The 13,549-nt window shown below is 46.7% G+C and overlaps 1 protein-coding gene across 1 annotated transcript in view; it reads right to left on the bottom strand.

Moving 5' to 3' along the window:
* The window catches only part of LOC143804497 (thioredoxin-related transmembrane protein 1-like), a 98,063-nt gene extending 85,900 nt beyond the window's left edge, over nt 1–12,163 (bottom strand). The window contains exon 1 of the mRNA XM_077282638.1: nt 11,827–12,163. Coding sequence (XP_077138753.1) covers nt 11,827–12,011 — 185 coding nt within the window. The 5' untranslated portion in view covers nt 12,012–12,163. The remainder of the gene's footprint in view (nt 1–11,826) is intronic.
* Between the last annotated feature and the right edge of the window lie 1,386 nt (nt 12,164–13,549).

Raw genomic sequence — 13,549 nt, 5'->3', positions numbered from 1 at the left:
AATAGCTTGCGACACGTTAGATCTATTAAAAAAATCAAGTTCTGATGACCACTGCGACTCCTTCGCAATAACTGTGGCAAGAAAAACACGCTCCCTGCCACCGGATAGACAATCTCTTTTCATGTCCATGGTCCAGATGTCCCTCACTGCTCTGGAGGACCCTGCTCCGATATCTCCATACAATGAAGTTCTGATGGGGGTGTTGGGACTTTTCAGGCCCCGACACCGAACACCGGAAACACCAGCTTCCAGACCCCAGTATTTGGCCCACAGCCAAGTTACTTCTGGAGATAGAGGAAGTTCGCAGCATATGGGGGGAGCACCATATCAATCAGAGGGATCAAATTTCCTCTATTCTCCAGAATATACTTTTCTGAATTGAACGTGGGCAAAAGTTTTCAGTGGCACCGAGTTTTTTTTTGTTTGTTTTTTAGCTCCAGTTGCCGGTTGCCTTTGAAAGGGGCTTTTTTTTGTTTTTTTCTAATTGAAAAATCTTTTGTAAATATTGCAAAGAATTTGTGTTCTTTTAAATATATTATATTTCACACATAATATTCTCGTCTTTATTACAATGCGGTCAAGGCCGCTATCCTGGGTTTATGGGCTATCAATTAGTGGTTTATGTGTTGATGTGTTAACAATTGTATACGTCATACTGCTATTATTTTCATAAAACACCAAAATTTTTGTAGCCAAAAAAAACAAAAAAAAACAAATTACACCCAAATAGATTTTTTATTGATATTACAACCAATTATTTAAAACTTTTTTTGGTAACATGAAACAAAAAAATTTTTTTTCAAACTTTTGTGTTGGTTGCTGGCGTTTCTCATTCTTCGGGATGTTGGCAAAACTGTTATCAGCGATGTCGGCAACATTTCTGGGGGGGTCAGTGTAGATGCATCCTTCTCTGCTGGTCAGGCTGCTCAACACCAGCACAGGAGTATTGCCAGTGCACGGCACCTTCTGGACTCATGAAGTAGTCAGTGAAGGATTCTCTCACACGCACACCCGAGTTGGACGGCCTGCCCAGACCCCCGTTGACCACTGGATTAAATACTGCCTGCTGGTACTCCACATCTACGTCAGTGTTGTACTCACGAGCATAGTTGTGGAGTACACAGCAAGCCTTTATCACAGCATCAACGGTGTCTGTGTCCAACTGAATGGCAGTGTGAAAGATCCTCCACTGACTAGTCATGATCCCAAAGGTGCATTCCACATATCTGCGTGCACGACTCAGCCGATAATTAAAAATCCTCCGTCGGGCATCCAGTCCCCTTCGTGGGTATGGGCGCAGCAGGGTTGTCGTTAAGGGAAACGCCTCATCCGATACCATCACAAAGGGCACTGGATGTGTGGAACCCGGCAAAGGTCTTGGGGCTGGGAGCGTGCCGCCATCTCGAAGAATTTGCATCCCAATCTGTGACGTTCGCAACACCCGAGAATCCCCAGTACTACCATAGGCACCAACATCAATGGCAACAAATTTGTAATGGGCATCAGCCACCGCCATCAGGACCACTGAAAAATACTTCTTATAATTAAAGAAGCGTGATCCTGATCGTGGTGGCTGCTGAACCCGAACATGTTTACCATCGACTGCACCTATGCAGTTTGGGAAATTGGCCACAGACTGAAAGCCTGCTGCAACCTGCAGCCAAGTCTCCTCGGTTGGGGAAGGCATCACTATAGGCTGCAACTTCTGCCAGATCACGGTACATGTGCACCTCACAATGTTAGAGATGGTAGATTTACCAACCCTAAATTGGAGGTGCAGGGATGTATAGCTCTCTCCTGTGGCCAAAAATCTGCAAAGAAACAAAAAAGAAAATTAGAAATGTCACACAAAAAGGTAATTACAACATGTCACAAGTAAAGCCGCTATAATATGCGTCCAGCACCATTCAATAATGATGGCATTAACACCCAGCACAACACAAAGGGTGTAAAAAATTTAAATAGAAAGCCTGATGGGACTTGTGCACACACGCATGCGAGATATGACCGAGTGTTGCATGGTAATCCCCGGACCTGCTGCATGCACTCCGTTGTGGAGCGTGCGGCTCCATGTATTGGTATGTGGGTGCACACTCCGCTCCAGAGTGCAGGCGGCAGGGCCGGGGATTACCATGCAACACTCGGCCGTATCTCACGTGTGTGTGTGTATGTGTGCCCCCCGTCCAACAGGAGGACTGGGTGGGTTTAATCACACATACTGGACACAGAGACGTGTAAAATAGAGACCTAACTACATTCCCCCCTGAAAAATTGTTACTTACCGCAAGGTGATGAGCAGCCTTTCCTCAGCAGAGATGGACTTCCTCATCACCGTGTCTTGCCGTTTTAAATGGGGTGCCAGGATGGTAAGCAGTCTGTCGAAGGCCGTAATTGGTAGCCGACAAAAAGAGATAAATTTTTCAGGATATCTGAAAAATTAAAAAGAAACACAAAAAAGGGTTACTTCACAAGTATTGCTAGCAAAAAAATGTAAATTAGTCATTCAATATATTTCTACTTACCTCCTCAAATCATTGTACAGCACATAAAAGTGCCCCTTCTCCGTTCGGTCTGCTACAAGCGGGTGCACCCACATTCGTTTATGCGCACGTCTTCTCTGCCGCAGCCTCTAAAATACAAAAAAAAATATATATTTTGTAAACACAACAATGAAAAATATATCCAACATGCCTGGAAAACAATGTGGATTATGTAAGGGTACGTGTCCACATTCAGGAAGGCCCACCCCCTTCTGGGACGCAATGATGCCAGATGTGTTCATTGTACAAATCCGGCATCATCGCACCCCACGCATAGGGCCCTGTTTTATTCCTTGCGGAGCCGCAGCTTCTCAGCAAGGAACACGGACATGCTGTGATCATAAAAGACGCGCAGCATGTCCAGAGTCGCAGGGCTGACGCATGACACACAGTGGACACGTGATTTCATGAAATCCCCTCCACTATGCTGTTACATCTGGACGCTGCATGTTTGGCGCTGCGGCCCCACGCAGCGCCAAACACACAGCGTTTCCAGAACGTGGCCATGTACCCATAACCCAATATATAAAACAAACAGACATCTGCTTACCTGACGTTTATGACGATTCAAGATTAGAAGAATCAACCCCAGGATCGCAATCCGGTGTGGTGTGCGGAGCTGGATCCGCGGGCTGTCATCTGGCCTACTCTCAGCACTCTGCAGAGCGCTGTCATTACAAACACGTCCACTCATTTTGGTGTGTTAAGTTCCAAAATGGAGGATGGAAGAAGAAAAGGGTTGGACAAGGAAATGACATCATTTTTTTTTTTTTTTCCTCCCCACTGCAGTAAACTTTATTTCTGTCAAACACAGACAATCTGCAGACAAAACTGCATCAAAAAACGCACTAAAAAACGCACTAAAAAACGCACCAAAAAACGCACCAAAATGCACCAAAAACGCACCAAAAAACGCACCTGCGTTTTCTGCAGAGACCTGCAGTTCAGTCAGGAAAAAAAAAGGATGGAAATCCTGAACGTGTGAACACAGCCTTAAATGTAACCAGCACCCTGCACTGCACTGACCATCACACAGCGACATGTCCAGCCTGTAAATCCCAGCAGTGCTGGAGGGTATTAGTTAGCATTACTTACATTCTTACTACTATAACAATACAGTAAAAATAAAAATACAATATAGAAATGATGTATAAGGGCAATTGAGGTCCGTTTCCCTTTAAATTTAGTCCAACGCTGCAAAATCTAAATCAAATGAACCAAAACCAACAACAATAACGGATTTCTGCTGCAGGAAACAGCTGCCATAGCTGTAATGAGGTGGAGAGGGGACGGAGATGGTCCCTGCGGCAGTTTTATTCCTTCACAAACACACAAAAAAACGACTGCCGAACAAATGTTCTGAAATAACAGGACGGATCATTCTGCTTTATACCTCAGACAGAATGAGCAAGATGTTTACAGAAGGTGCTGGGAATACAGGAGGCAGGAGAGCCGGCCACTAGTGAGGAGCGAAGGTGCTCAGATAACGCGCTGTCCGACCATGCTCGGTGCTAACAGAGGGACTTCAGCGTGCTCCAATAATATGTTAGGCTAGTTTCACACTAGCGTTTTGAGGAGCTGCGGAGGACTGCAGACTTCCTCCGTGAAGCCCCGCCCTCGGTCGCTAGCTCCGCCTACTTCTGCATGCGGCATGCGTACCTATCTTTAACATTAGGTACGCAGGTCGTGCGGCTGTATGCGGATGCTTCCGCATGCGTCGTTTTGACGATGCAGAGAAGAAAAAAAAAAAAAATTACTACAAGCTGCGTTCTACGCTGGTCGCCGCATCGTCAAAACGACGCATGTGGAACCATCCGCATACAGCGGCACGACCTGCATATCTAATGTTAAAGATACGTACGCCGGCCGCATGAAGGCTGCATGCAGAAGTAGTCGGAGCTAGCGGCGGAGGTGCGGCCAAGGGCGGGGCTTCACGGAGGAAGTCGCAGCACTCTGCAGCTCCTCAAAACGCTAGTGTGAAACTAGCCTTAGAGACCCCCACCTACAAGTTTCTGCAGACACTCCCCACACATACAGACACGCCCATACACTCCCCGCACATACAAACACACGCCCATACACTCCCCGCACATACAGACACACGCCCATACACTCCCCGCACATACAGACACACGCCCATACACTCCCCACACATACGGACACGCCCATACACTCTCCGCATATACGGACACACACCCATACACTCACTGCACGTACGGACGCACGCCCATACACTCCCCGCATACGGACGCACGCCCATATACTCCTCACACATGGACACATGCAAATATTCACCGCATACATTTATCGCTCCCAGCCTGGTTATGGTGGCCTCAGGCCGCTTTTAGGTGGTATGCAGTGTATATTATTTTAAATGAATCCAATGGGGTAGTTAATATAAATATATATATATATATATATATATATATATATATATATATATATATATATATATATATATATATATATATATATAATATCATATGGTACCCTAAAATACAAATTTTATTAAATATAAATTTAAAATGCCAACAACCAATGGCACACCAAAAAAGAAAAACACACCGTGAAAAAACTGGGGTGGGGGAAGAATCATGCCCTAGTATATGTCTATGCTGTGAAGCTGCCCATCTGCGGGGGTTGGCACCCTAGGGGAAGCGTTATGGCGCCCCCGCTCCGCGATGGCTGGCCCTGGGGTCCCTGATTTGACCCTGATCGACCCTCAAGGTCCCTCTACCCAAACAATTGCACTGAAGGTACCCCTATTAGCTATACATAGATCAGACCTACACTTAGGGAGACCTAGACCCCACACTGTGCATAATAAAAACAAAAAGAGAACATGTAATTAAGGCGTTTAGTGGCAGAATTTGCAAAATAGCCCTGATTATAGATGCTCTTTGGCATGAAAATTGCCTGACATGGATTGCCACAATATCATTGGCCCCAGCTCCAAAGCAATAACAAATGAGTATCGTTAGTCTCAGTTCCAATAGCAAGTGTTTCACTCAGTAGATGCAGTAATGAGCACATAGGATGGTGAACAATACGTTCCAGAATCATTTGATAGGTTTTACATGCGCCACATATTGCAAGAGCTAGAGCATATCAATCCATATATATTTTGATACTCATTGTTCAGGTGCAATGCCGCCCGCCTTCTGTCTACTTAGCCTCAACGCGTTTTGCCTCTCTGGCTCATCAGGAGGCCCGATTTCTTGTCATGTTTCTCGATAGGTTGTGATAGTATTGCGATTCAATTCTATTACCTCAGTTTTTAAAGCCAGGGCACCGGAACTTTCAGTGTTGGTGCTTCCTGTTTTCCAGTATGAAGTGCACCCATAAAATGCTCCCTAGTGTCAGGGGAGAAAGGTTCCGCCTCGTATGTCTAATGCACTTTCTCCCCTGACACTAGGGAGCATTTTATGGGTGCACTTCATACTGGAAAACAGGAAGCACCAACACTGAAAGTTCCGGTGCCCTGGCCTTAAAAACTGAGGTAATAGAATTGCGATTCAATTCTATCACAACCTATCGAGAAACATGACAAGAAATCGGGCCTCCTGATGAGCCAGAGAGGCAAAACGCGTTGAGGCTAAGTAGACAGAAGGCGGGCGGCATTGCACCTGAACAATGAGTATCAAAATATATATGGATTGATATGCTCTAGCTCTTGCAATATGTGGCGCATGTAAAACCTATCAAATGATTCTGGAACGTATTGTTCACCATCCTATGTGCTCATTACTGCATCTACTGAGTGAAACACTTGCTATTGGAACTGAGACTAACGATACTCATTTGTTATTGCTTTGGAGCTGGGGCCAATGATATTGTGGCAATCCATGTCAGGCAATTTTCATGCCAAAGAGCATCTATAATCAGGGCTATTTTGCAAATTCTGCCACTAAACGCCTTAATTACATGTTCTCTTTTTGTTTTTATTATGCACAGTGTGGGGTCTAGGTCTCCCTAAGTGTAGGTCTGATCTATGTATAGCTAATAGGGGTACCTTCAGTGCAATTGTGTTTGGGTAGAGGGACCTTGAGGGTCGATCAGGGTCAAATCAGGGACCCCAGGGCCAGCCATCGCGGAGCGGGGGAGCCATAATGCTTCCCCTAGGGTGCCAACCCCCGTAGATAGGCAGCTTCACAGCATAGACATATACTAGGGCATGATTCTTCCCCCACCCCAGTTTTTTCACGGTGTTTTTTTCTTTTTTGGTGTGCCATTGGTTGTTGGCATTTTAAATTTATATTTAATAAAATTTGTATTTTAGGGTACCATATGGTGGTATGCAGTGTATGCCATATTATAATCCGATTCTGGTCCTAAACATCTACTGTTTAGGGCCGACTCCGATGGCACATGCTCCCTTGTCCAGCACATCCCTCCCAGAGGGTAATCCCCAACCTTTACTGAAATCCTTCTTTCCTTTCTGAGCTATAAAGGGTCATTGCCTAAATTGGAAGAGAAATTTTGCTTCCATTCCATTCATGCTCTATGGGACTGTCAAAAGCAAAAGGAGTGCTGTACTCAACTATCTCCGGCAGTTCCACAGACAATGAGTGGAGGTCGAGCTGCAGCCACATTCCTAGGCCGGGGTCAGACGAACGCATGGCATCGGATGTGATATGCTAATGACCCTCGGCTCCTGCTCTGCTGCGAGCGGGAGCTGAGTGTCATGCGTCTGTGCTCCGTGCCTCTCGCACGTAGAGGATCGGAGCACTGCTGCGGAGGAGGCGGAGAAATGAAATTCTCCATTGCCGGGCTCAGCGTATATGATGATATCCGAGTGATGTGCATTGTCTTACTCGCCCCTATAGGCTTATATGGGTGCGAGTGAGCCGAGACTCGGCCGAGTGTCGGTGACTATCGCAGCATACAATACGGCCAAGGAAAAAAAACGGTGATGGGAGCGGCCCCATAGCGGAATATCCTGGTCCGAGTACTATGGAATGTTCTCTCACATAGCACTCGTCCGTATTCATAGCTAGTGTGACCCCGGCCTTAAAGGTAATCTTTCAACAGTTTTTTGCCATTTAACCCAAGAACAGCATAGTGTAGGGACAGAGACGCTGATTGCAGCAATGTGTCACTTACTGGTCTGATTGGTGGAGTTTAATAAAATGAATTCACAGAGCAGGAGGAATATGTTGCATGAGACAACTAGTCCTCTACTAATAATCTCCCACTGATAAAACTGATTTTATTGAAACTACAAAAAAAAAAAACAGTCCAGTAAGTGATACATTGCTGGAATCAGGGCCTCAGCCCCTACATCATGTTGCTCCCAAATTATATAGCAAAACCCTGCTGACAGATTCCTTTTAAGATCTCCAAGGGGCTCCAAGTAGTCAGACCTTCAGCAATACACAAATTATTTACTAACCTGTAAAAAGAGATAAACTAACCTGTAGAAAGGGATTGATATTTGGGTAATAACTTGTTTTCATTGCACCAATTTGCACATTTTTTCTCATTCATTCTCTGTCTTTTGCTCCCTGGCCTATAAGGTTTAAAAAAAAAAAAAAAAAAAAAAAAAAAAAAAAAAAAAACACAAGCACCATCTCTCCACTGAAAACAACATATGTCCCATCCACAAGAAAGATGCGGCTGCCATTGATGAACAGGCATCTACTATACATGTATGGCCTATTGTCAAGATACGCAATGATTGCACGAGATGAGACACCCCTTTATAAAAAGAGCAACTAACCTTTGCCACCATTAAAATATTCTAATGATACAAAGTGGTAGAAATTCATATAGCCACTTGTTTATGGAGATACTGGCTTCTTATATTAAACAATTAAGGGTGTCAATAATGTGGAGCACAACTGTATGCAGACAATAGGTGACAAGCATCCGAACATTGGGGCTCCTGCACCGATTACTCCCTCCATACCTAGAGAATAAAAACCTTTATAAAAGCAAATATTGTTCCGTAGTAAAACCGGATGTTATTTCCTTTTGCACAGATTATTTTGCCTTGTATGCAAGTCCAATATAAAAATATATGATTCCCCTGTAGCACAGTGCAGGCAGGGAGGTTGGGGCTCGGTGCTTTTAGACACATCTGAGGGGGTCGCTATGTTTCTTTATAGATCATGCTTTGTATTCTGGTTATCAGGAAGGCCACCGCTCTTTATCAGGCTGAACGCCTGTCACAGCGAGTACAGTGGCGGCTACAGGGCGCTACGCCTTGGCTTGTAAGACAAGATAAAGCCAAGATGGGCCGCACTTCTTCATAGGCATCATCGCACTACAGGCGTCATGAAGACGCAAGGCTCAAGGGAGCAATGTAAGCGGCAGGGATGAAATGTGTCACCTCATGGTCCTAAACTGAATCATCAATGAATGGTGTTATACACAGTCTACCTCGTATTACCACAGGTTACAGGAATCGCACCTAGGAACACACAGATACAATACTGACAGCAACAAGATGGAATGAAGGAGTCAAGATGGAAAGCTCGAACATGGGACCGATACTGAACACAAAGATATTCACTATTGCCAGGTACGACCAGGACACATCTGAGATGGACGGCGAAGAACTGGAAGGTGAAAATCTGCCCGGATTAATGATCACTCAAGATGCAGCGACGACACCAGAAGTCGATAGGACAATAGCTATGGGCAAATCAGCAATGAAGTCACCGGACGAGGTCTTCAGATGGAGGAACATTTCACTGGAGACGAAGACACGGCTCGCACATAGTTTGGTCTTCTCAGTGGTAACATACGGATGCGAAACCTGGACGATAAAGGAACAAGTCAGAAGAAGAAGCGACACTATTGAAATGTGCAGCTGGAGAAGGAGGTCATCAATACCATGGATGGCAAGAACAACAAACAAACCGATTCTGGAACAAATCAGACCAGACATGTCACTCCAAGCAAGGATCACTAAGCTACGACTGGCCTACTGTAGACACATCACAGGAAGGGAGAAATCACTGGAGATCGTGGTCGGATGAATAGAAGGAACAAGGCGAAGAGGAAGACCAGCACCCGATGGCTTCATACTATCAAGATAACGGTGGAGAAGACCCTGGTGGACCTCTCTAGGCTGCACAAGATCCAACTTCCTACAGGTCACTCGTTCACCAAGTCACCACAGCTCAGGACAAACACGTTGAATAAAGAGAAAGAATTGTCCGACCTTATTGTATTCAGGAGCGCGTCGCTCCTCCGCCTGCTGCGCTCCTGCTTCATTCACAGTCTGGCCCAAACTATGTGCTCCCAATAATGCGGCCTGGCACCTGAGGCCTCAGAGGACGGAGCTGCACTATGGCCGGCCGGGATCAGGAGCGACCAGCGCCTCACAGCGATCTTCACAGCAGCGCTTACAAGATCCACGAGAAACAGCTTGTAAGCACTGGGAAGGTTTGGCACCGGCGGCCACTAACAGACAACGAGCAGTAAAACATTAGAAATCCCTCTTGGAAACAGAAGAATATTAGTAACAAGTAAATTGCGAACCTGTAAACGCGCCCATCACAGGTGAGAAGAGCCCTTCATAACAAAGCTCCAAATGATACGTGGCATTAAAGGGGACCTGTCCGTGGTAGTGAGGTCTTATCTGTGGGTGGCACGGGGTAAGGGGAGAAGCTGAGCAGAGTGATATATGGGTCCGGTGGAAAACATTCAGTATCACTTGTAATTTATTCATTGACACCCCTGGTGTGTGGATGTACAGGAGTCCAGGGGGCGGTCCTACTAGTGACTGACAGCGATCTGCGTGCACAGTCATACAGGAAGACGCGGCTGCATGGCTCACGGCTATTCATCTAACAGACAGGCAATCCCTCTATGTGTCAAACAGCCCGGAGACATGCAGCCGCGGGGACTCCAACATAGTATCCGAGCTCGTGTGCTCACCGCTGCTGTCAGTCACTCAATAGCACCGTCCACTGGACTCATACATACAAACACCAAGGATTTCTAGGAATAAAATACAAGTTTTACTGAAACCTTTCCCTCCAGAAAGAGGCCACTGCCAAACCCAATGCGGCCCCAGATCAGGAAGGCCGCGCCACATGTGACACTTCCTACATCCCATGGACACGCTGCACATTACTATGGGGGACCCTCTACCCACAGCGAGCACAACTCCAGCTCTGCCTGGTACACAGCCCCCTAGCAGAAGGCCTCCTATATCCCCACACACAACCCTCAGCCAATCAGAGCCTACAACACAGTCATGTGATTATCGAAGCACTTCCAGGCTTTTAAAGGGAACCTGTCACCACGTTTTTGGAAGATGGGATAAAAATAGCGTTAAATAGGGGCAGAGGTGGGCATTACATTAGTGTGTTTGTTATGCGTTTATTACCCACCTAAGTTGCCGAAATACCTTTGCAAAGTCTCCGTTTTCGCCTGTCAATCAGGCTGGTCTGGTCAAAAGGGCGTCTTGTCTTCCCCCAGATTTTGCGTAGTTTTCCGTTGGTGGCGTAGTGGTGTGCGCATGCCCAAGTTCCCGAATCCTCTGCCAGGGGATTTAAAAGAGCGCGCTGTTCGTTTTCATTGGTGATCGGTGGGCGCGGCCATCTTCCTTTGGCCGCGCGTGCGCAGAAGCGGCGCTCTGCTGGCCGCGGCTTCAGGAAAATGGCCGCGGGATGCCGCGCGTGCGCAGATGGATATCGCGGCGGCCATTTTCCTGAAGCCGCGGCCAGCAGAGCGCCGCTTCTGCGCACGCGCGGCCAAAGGAAGATGGCCGCGCCCACCGATCACCAATGAAAACGAACAGCGCGCTCTTTTAAATCCCCTGGCAGAGGATTCGGGACCTTGGGCATGCGCACACCACTACGCCACCAACGGAAAACTACGCAAAATCTGGGGGAAGACAACGCCCTTTTGACCAGACCAGCCTGATTGACAGGCGAAAACGGAGACTTTGCAAAGGTATTTCGGCAACTTAGGTGGGTAATAAACGCATAACAAACACACTAATGTAACGCCCACCTCTGCCCCTATTTAACGCTATTTTTATCCCATCTTCCAAAAACGTGGTGACAGGTTCCCTTTAACACGTCCGAGGGGCGGGGCCTGTCCTCATGAAGACATCTGATTGGTCCTTGTGTCCGTTATGTAGGACTAGGGGCCAAACTCTGCAAGTGTTGATTACTGGGGGCATGTACGGCTGCAGTTGGGCTCCTGGTGAGACCCCTATAAATGGCGGTACAGCTATGACACGTCCATGGCGCCCACACAATGACAGCACCGAGCAGAGTGACAGCAGTGCGCGCCCTCCGGCTGTCAGTGGCGGCAGGATACTCACAACGTCACCATCCACTGCCCCTCTAGCACCGCCGTCCAGTTGCTGGAGGTGACCGTCCTCACTGCGTCCTCCTGCTGCGTCACCTCACACCGCCCGGGCGCCCAGCACAGCGCCGACACCGCGGCCAGCAATGCCGCCACCCCTGCACGTCCTGTGCGCGGCCTCCCGGAGCCCGCCATCATCATCCACACAGTGAGCGACCAGGAAGTGTGTTGTGGGAGTGGCAGTGTTTGTGAGCTGCAGCGCTGATTGGTTCATCAGGGCATCGAAGGCGGCGCATGTAGTAGCGCGCTCTGCTCCTGAGACAGGCTTGTAATGGTAGAGGCTACATCCAAGACGGCTAAAGGACCTCCCTGACGTCATACCCATGTGACCAGGAGGGGCGGCGCCTCCTCCTCCATACTAGAGCAGACAGAGGAAGCTGTGGATGTTGTCATGGCTGGATTTGGGTTGATCCTTATGGGCTCCTTCCAGGTCCTAACTGCAGCTCATACAGTGTAGCCGGCTCACTACTGAAGACGCTAGACTGTATGGGCTCCTTCCAGGTGTATATTCCTGAACATAGCAGACTTTATAGGTTGCTGCCTGGCCCTGACTGCAGCCCATACATGACACTAGAATGTATGTGCTCCTTCAAGGTATAAATTATTAAAGCCAGTAGAATATATGGGCTCCTGCCAGGTCCTGACTGCAGCCCATACAGTCTAGCCAGCTCACTGGTGGTGAAGATACTAGACTATACGGCCTCCTGTCAGGTGTATATTATTGTAGATATAGACTGTACGGGCTCCTGTCAGGTATATATTATTGTAGATACAGACTGTATGGACTCCTGTCAGGTATATATTATTGTAGATATAGACTGTATGGGCTCCTGTCAGGTATATATTATTGTAGATACAGACTGTACGGGCTCCTGTCAGGTATATATTATTGTAGATACAGACTGTACGGGCTCCTGTCAGGTATATATTATTGTAGATACAGACTGTACGGGCTCCTGTCAGGTATATATTATTGTAGATACAGACTGTACGGGCTCCTGTCAGGTATATATTAGTGATGATATCAGAATGTACGGGCTCCTGTCAGGTATATATTATTGTAGATACAGACTGTACGGCCTCCTGTCAGGTATATATATTATTGTAGATATAGACTGTACGGCCTCCTGTCAGGTATATATTATTGTAGATACAGACTGTACAGGCTCCTGTCAGGTATATATATTATTGTAGATATAGACTGTACGGGCTCCTGTCAGGTATATATATTATTGTAGATATAGACTGTACGGGCTCCTGTCAGGTATATATTATTGTAGATACAGACTGTACGGGCTCCTGTCAGGTATACATTATTGTAGATACAGACTGTACAGGCTCCTGTCAGGTATATATTATTGTAGATACAGACTGTACGGGCTCCTGTCAGGTATATATTATTGTAGATATAGACTGTACGGGCTCCTGTCAGGTATATATTATTGTAGATATAGACTGTACAGGCTCCTGTCAGGTATATATTATTGTAGATATAGACTGTACGGGCTCCTGTCAGGTATATATTATTGTAGATACAGACTGTACGGGCTCCTGTCAGGTATATATTAGTGATGATATCAGACTGTACGGGCTCCTGTCAGGTATATATTATTGTAGATACAGACTGTACGGCCTCCTGTCAGGTATATATATTATTGTAGATATAGACTGTACGGCCT

The sequence above is a fragment of the Ranitomeya variabilis genome, chromosome 2, assembly GCF_051348905.1.
Source record: "Ranitomeya variabilis isolate aRanVar5 chromosome 2, aRanVar5.hap1, whole genome shotgun sequence".
NCBI classification, from domain to species: Eukaryota; Metazoa; Chordata; class Amphibia; order Anura; family Dendrobatidae; genus Ranitomeya; species Ranitomeya variabilis.
The sequence above is the reverse complement of the archived record's forward strand: the minus strand, read 5'-3'. Positions and strand labels throughout refer to the sequence as shown.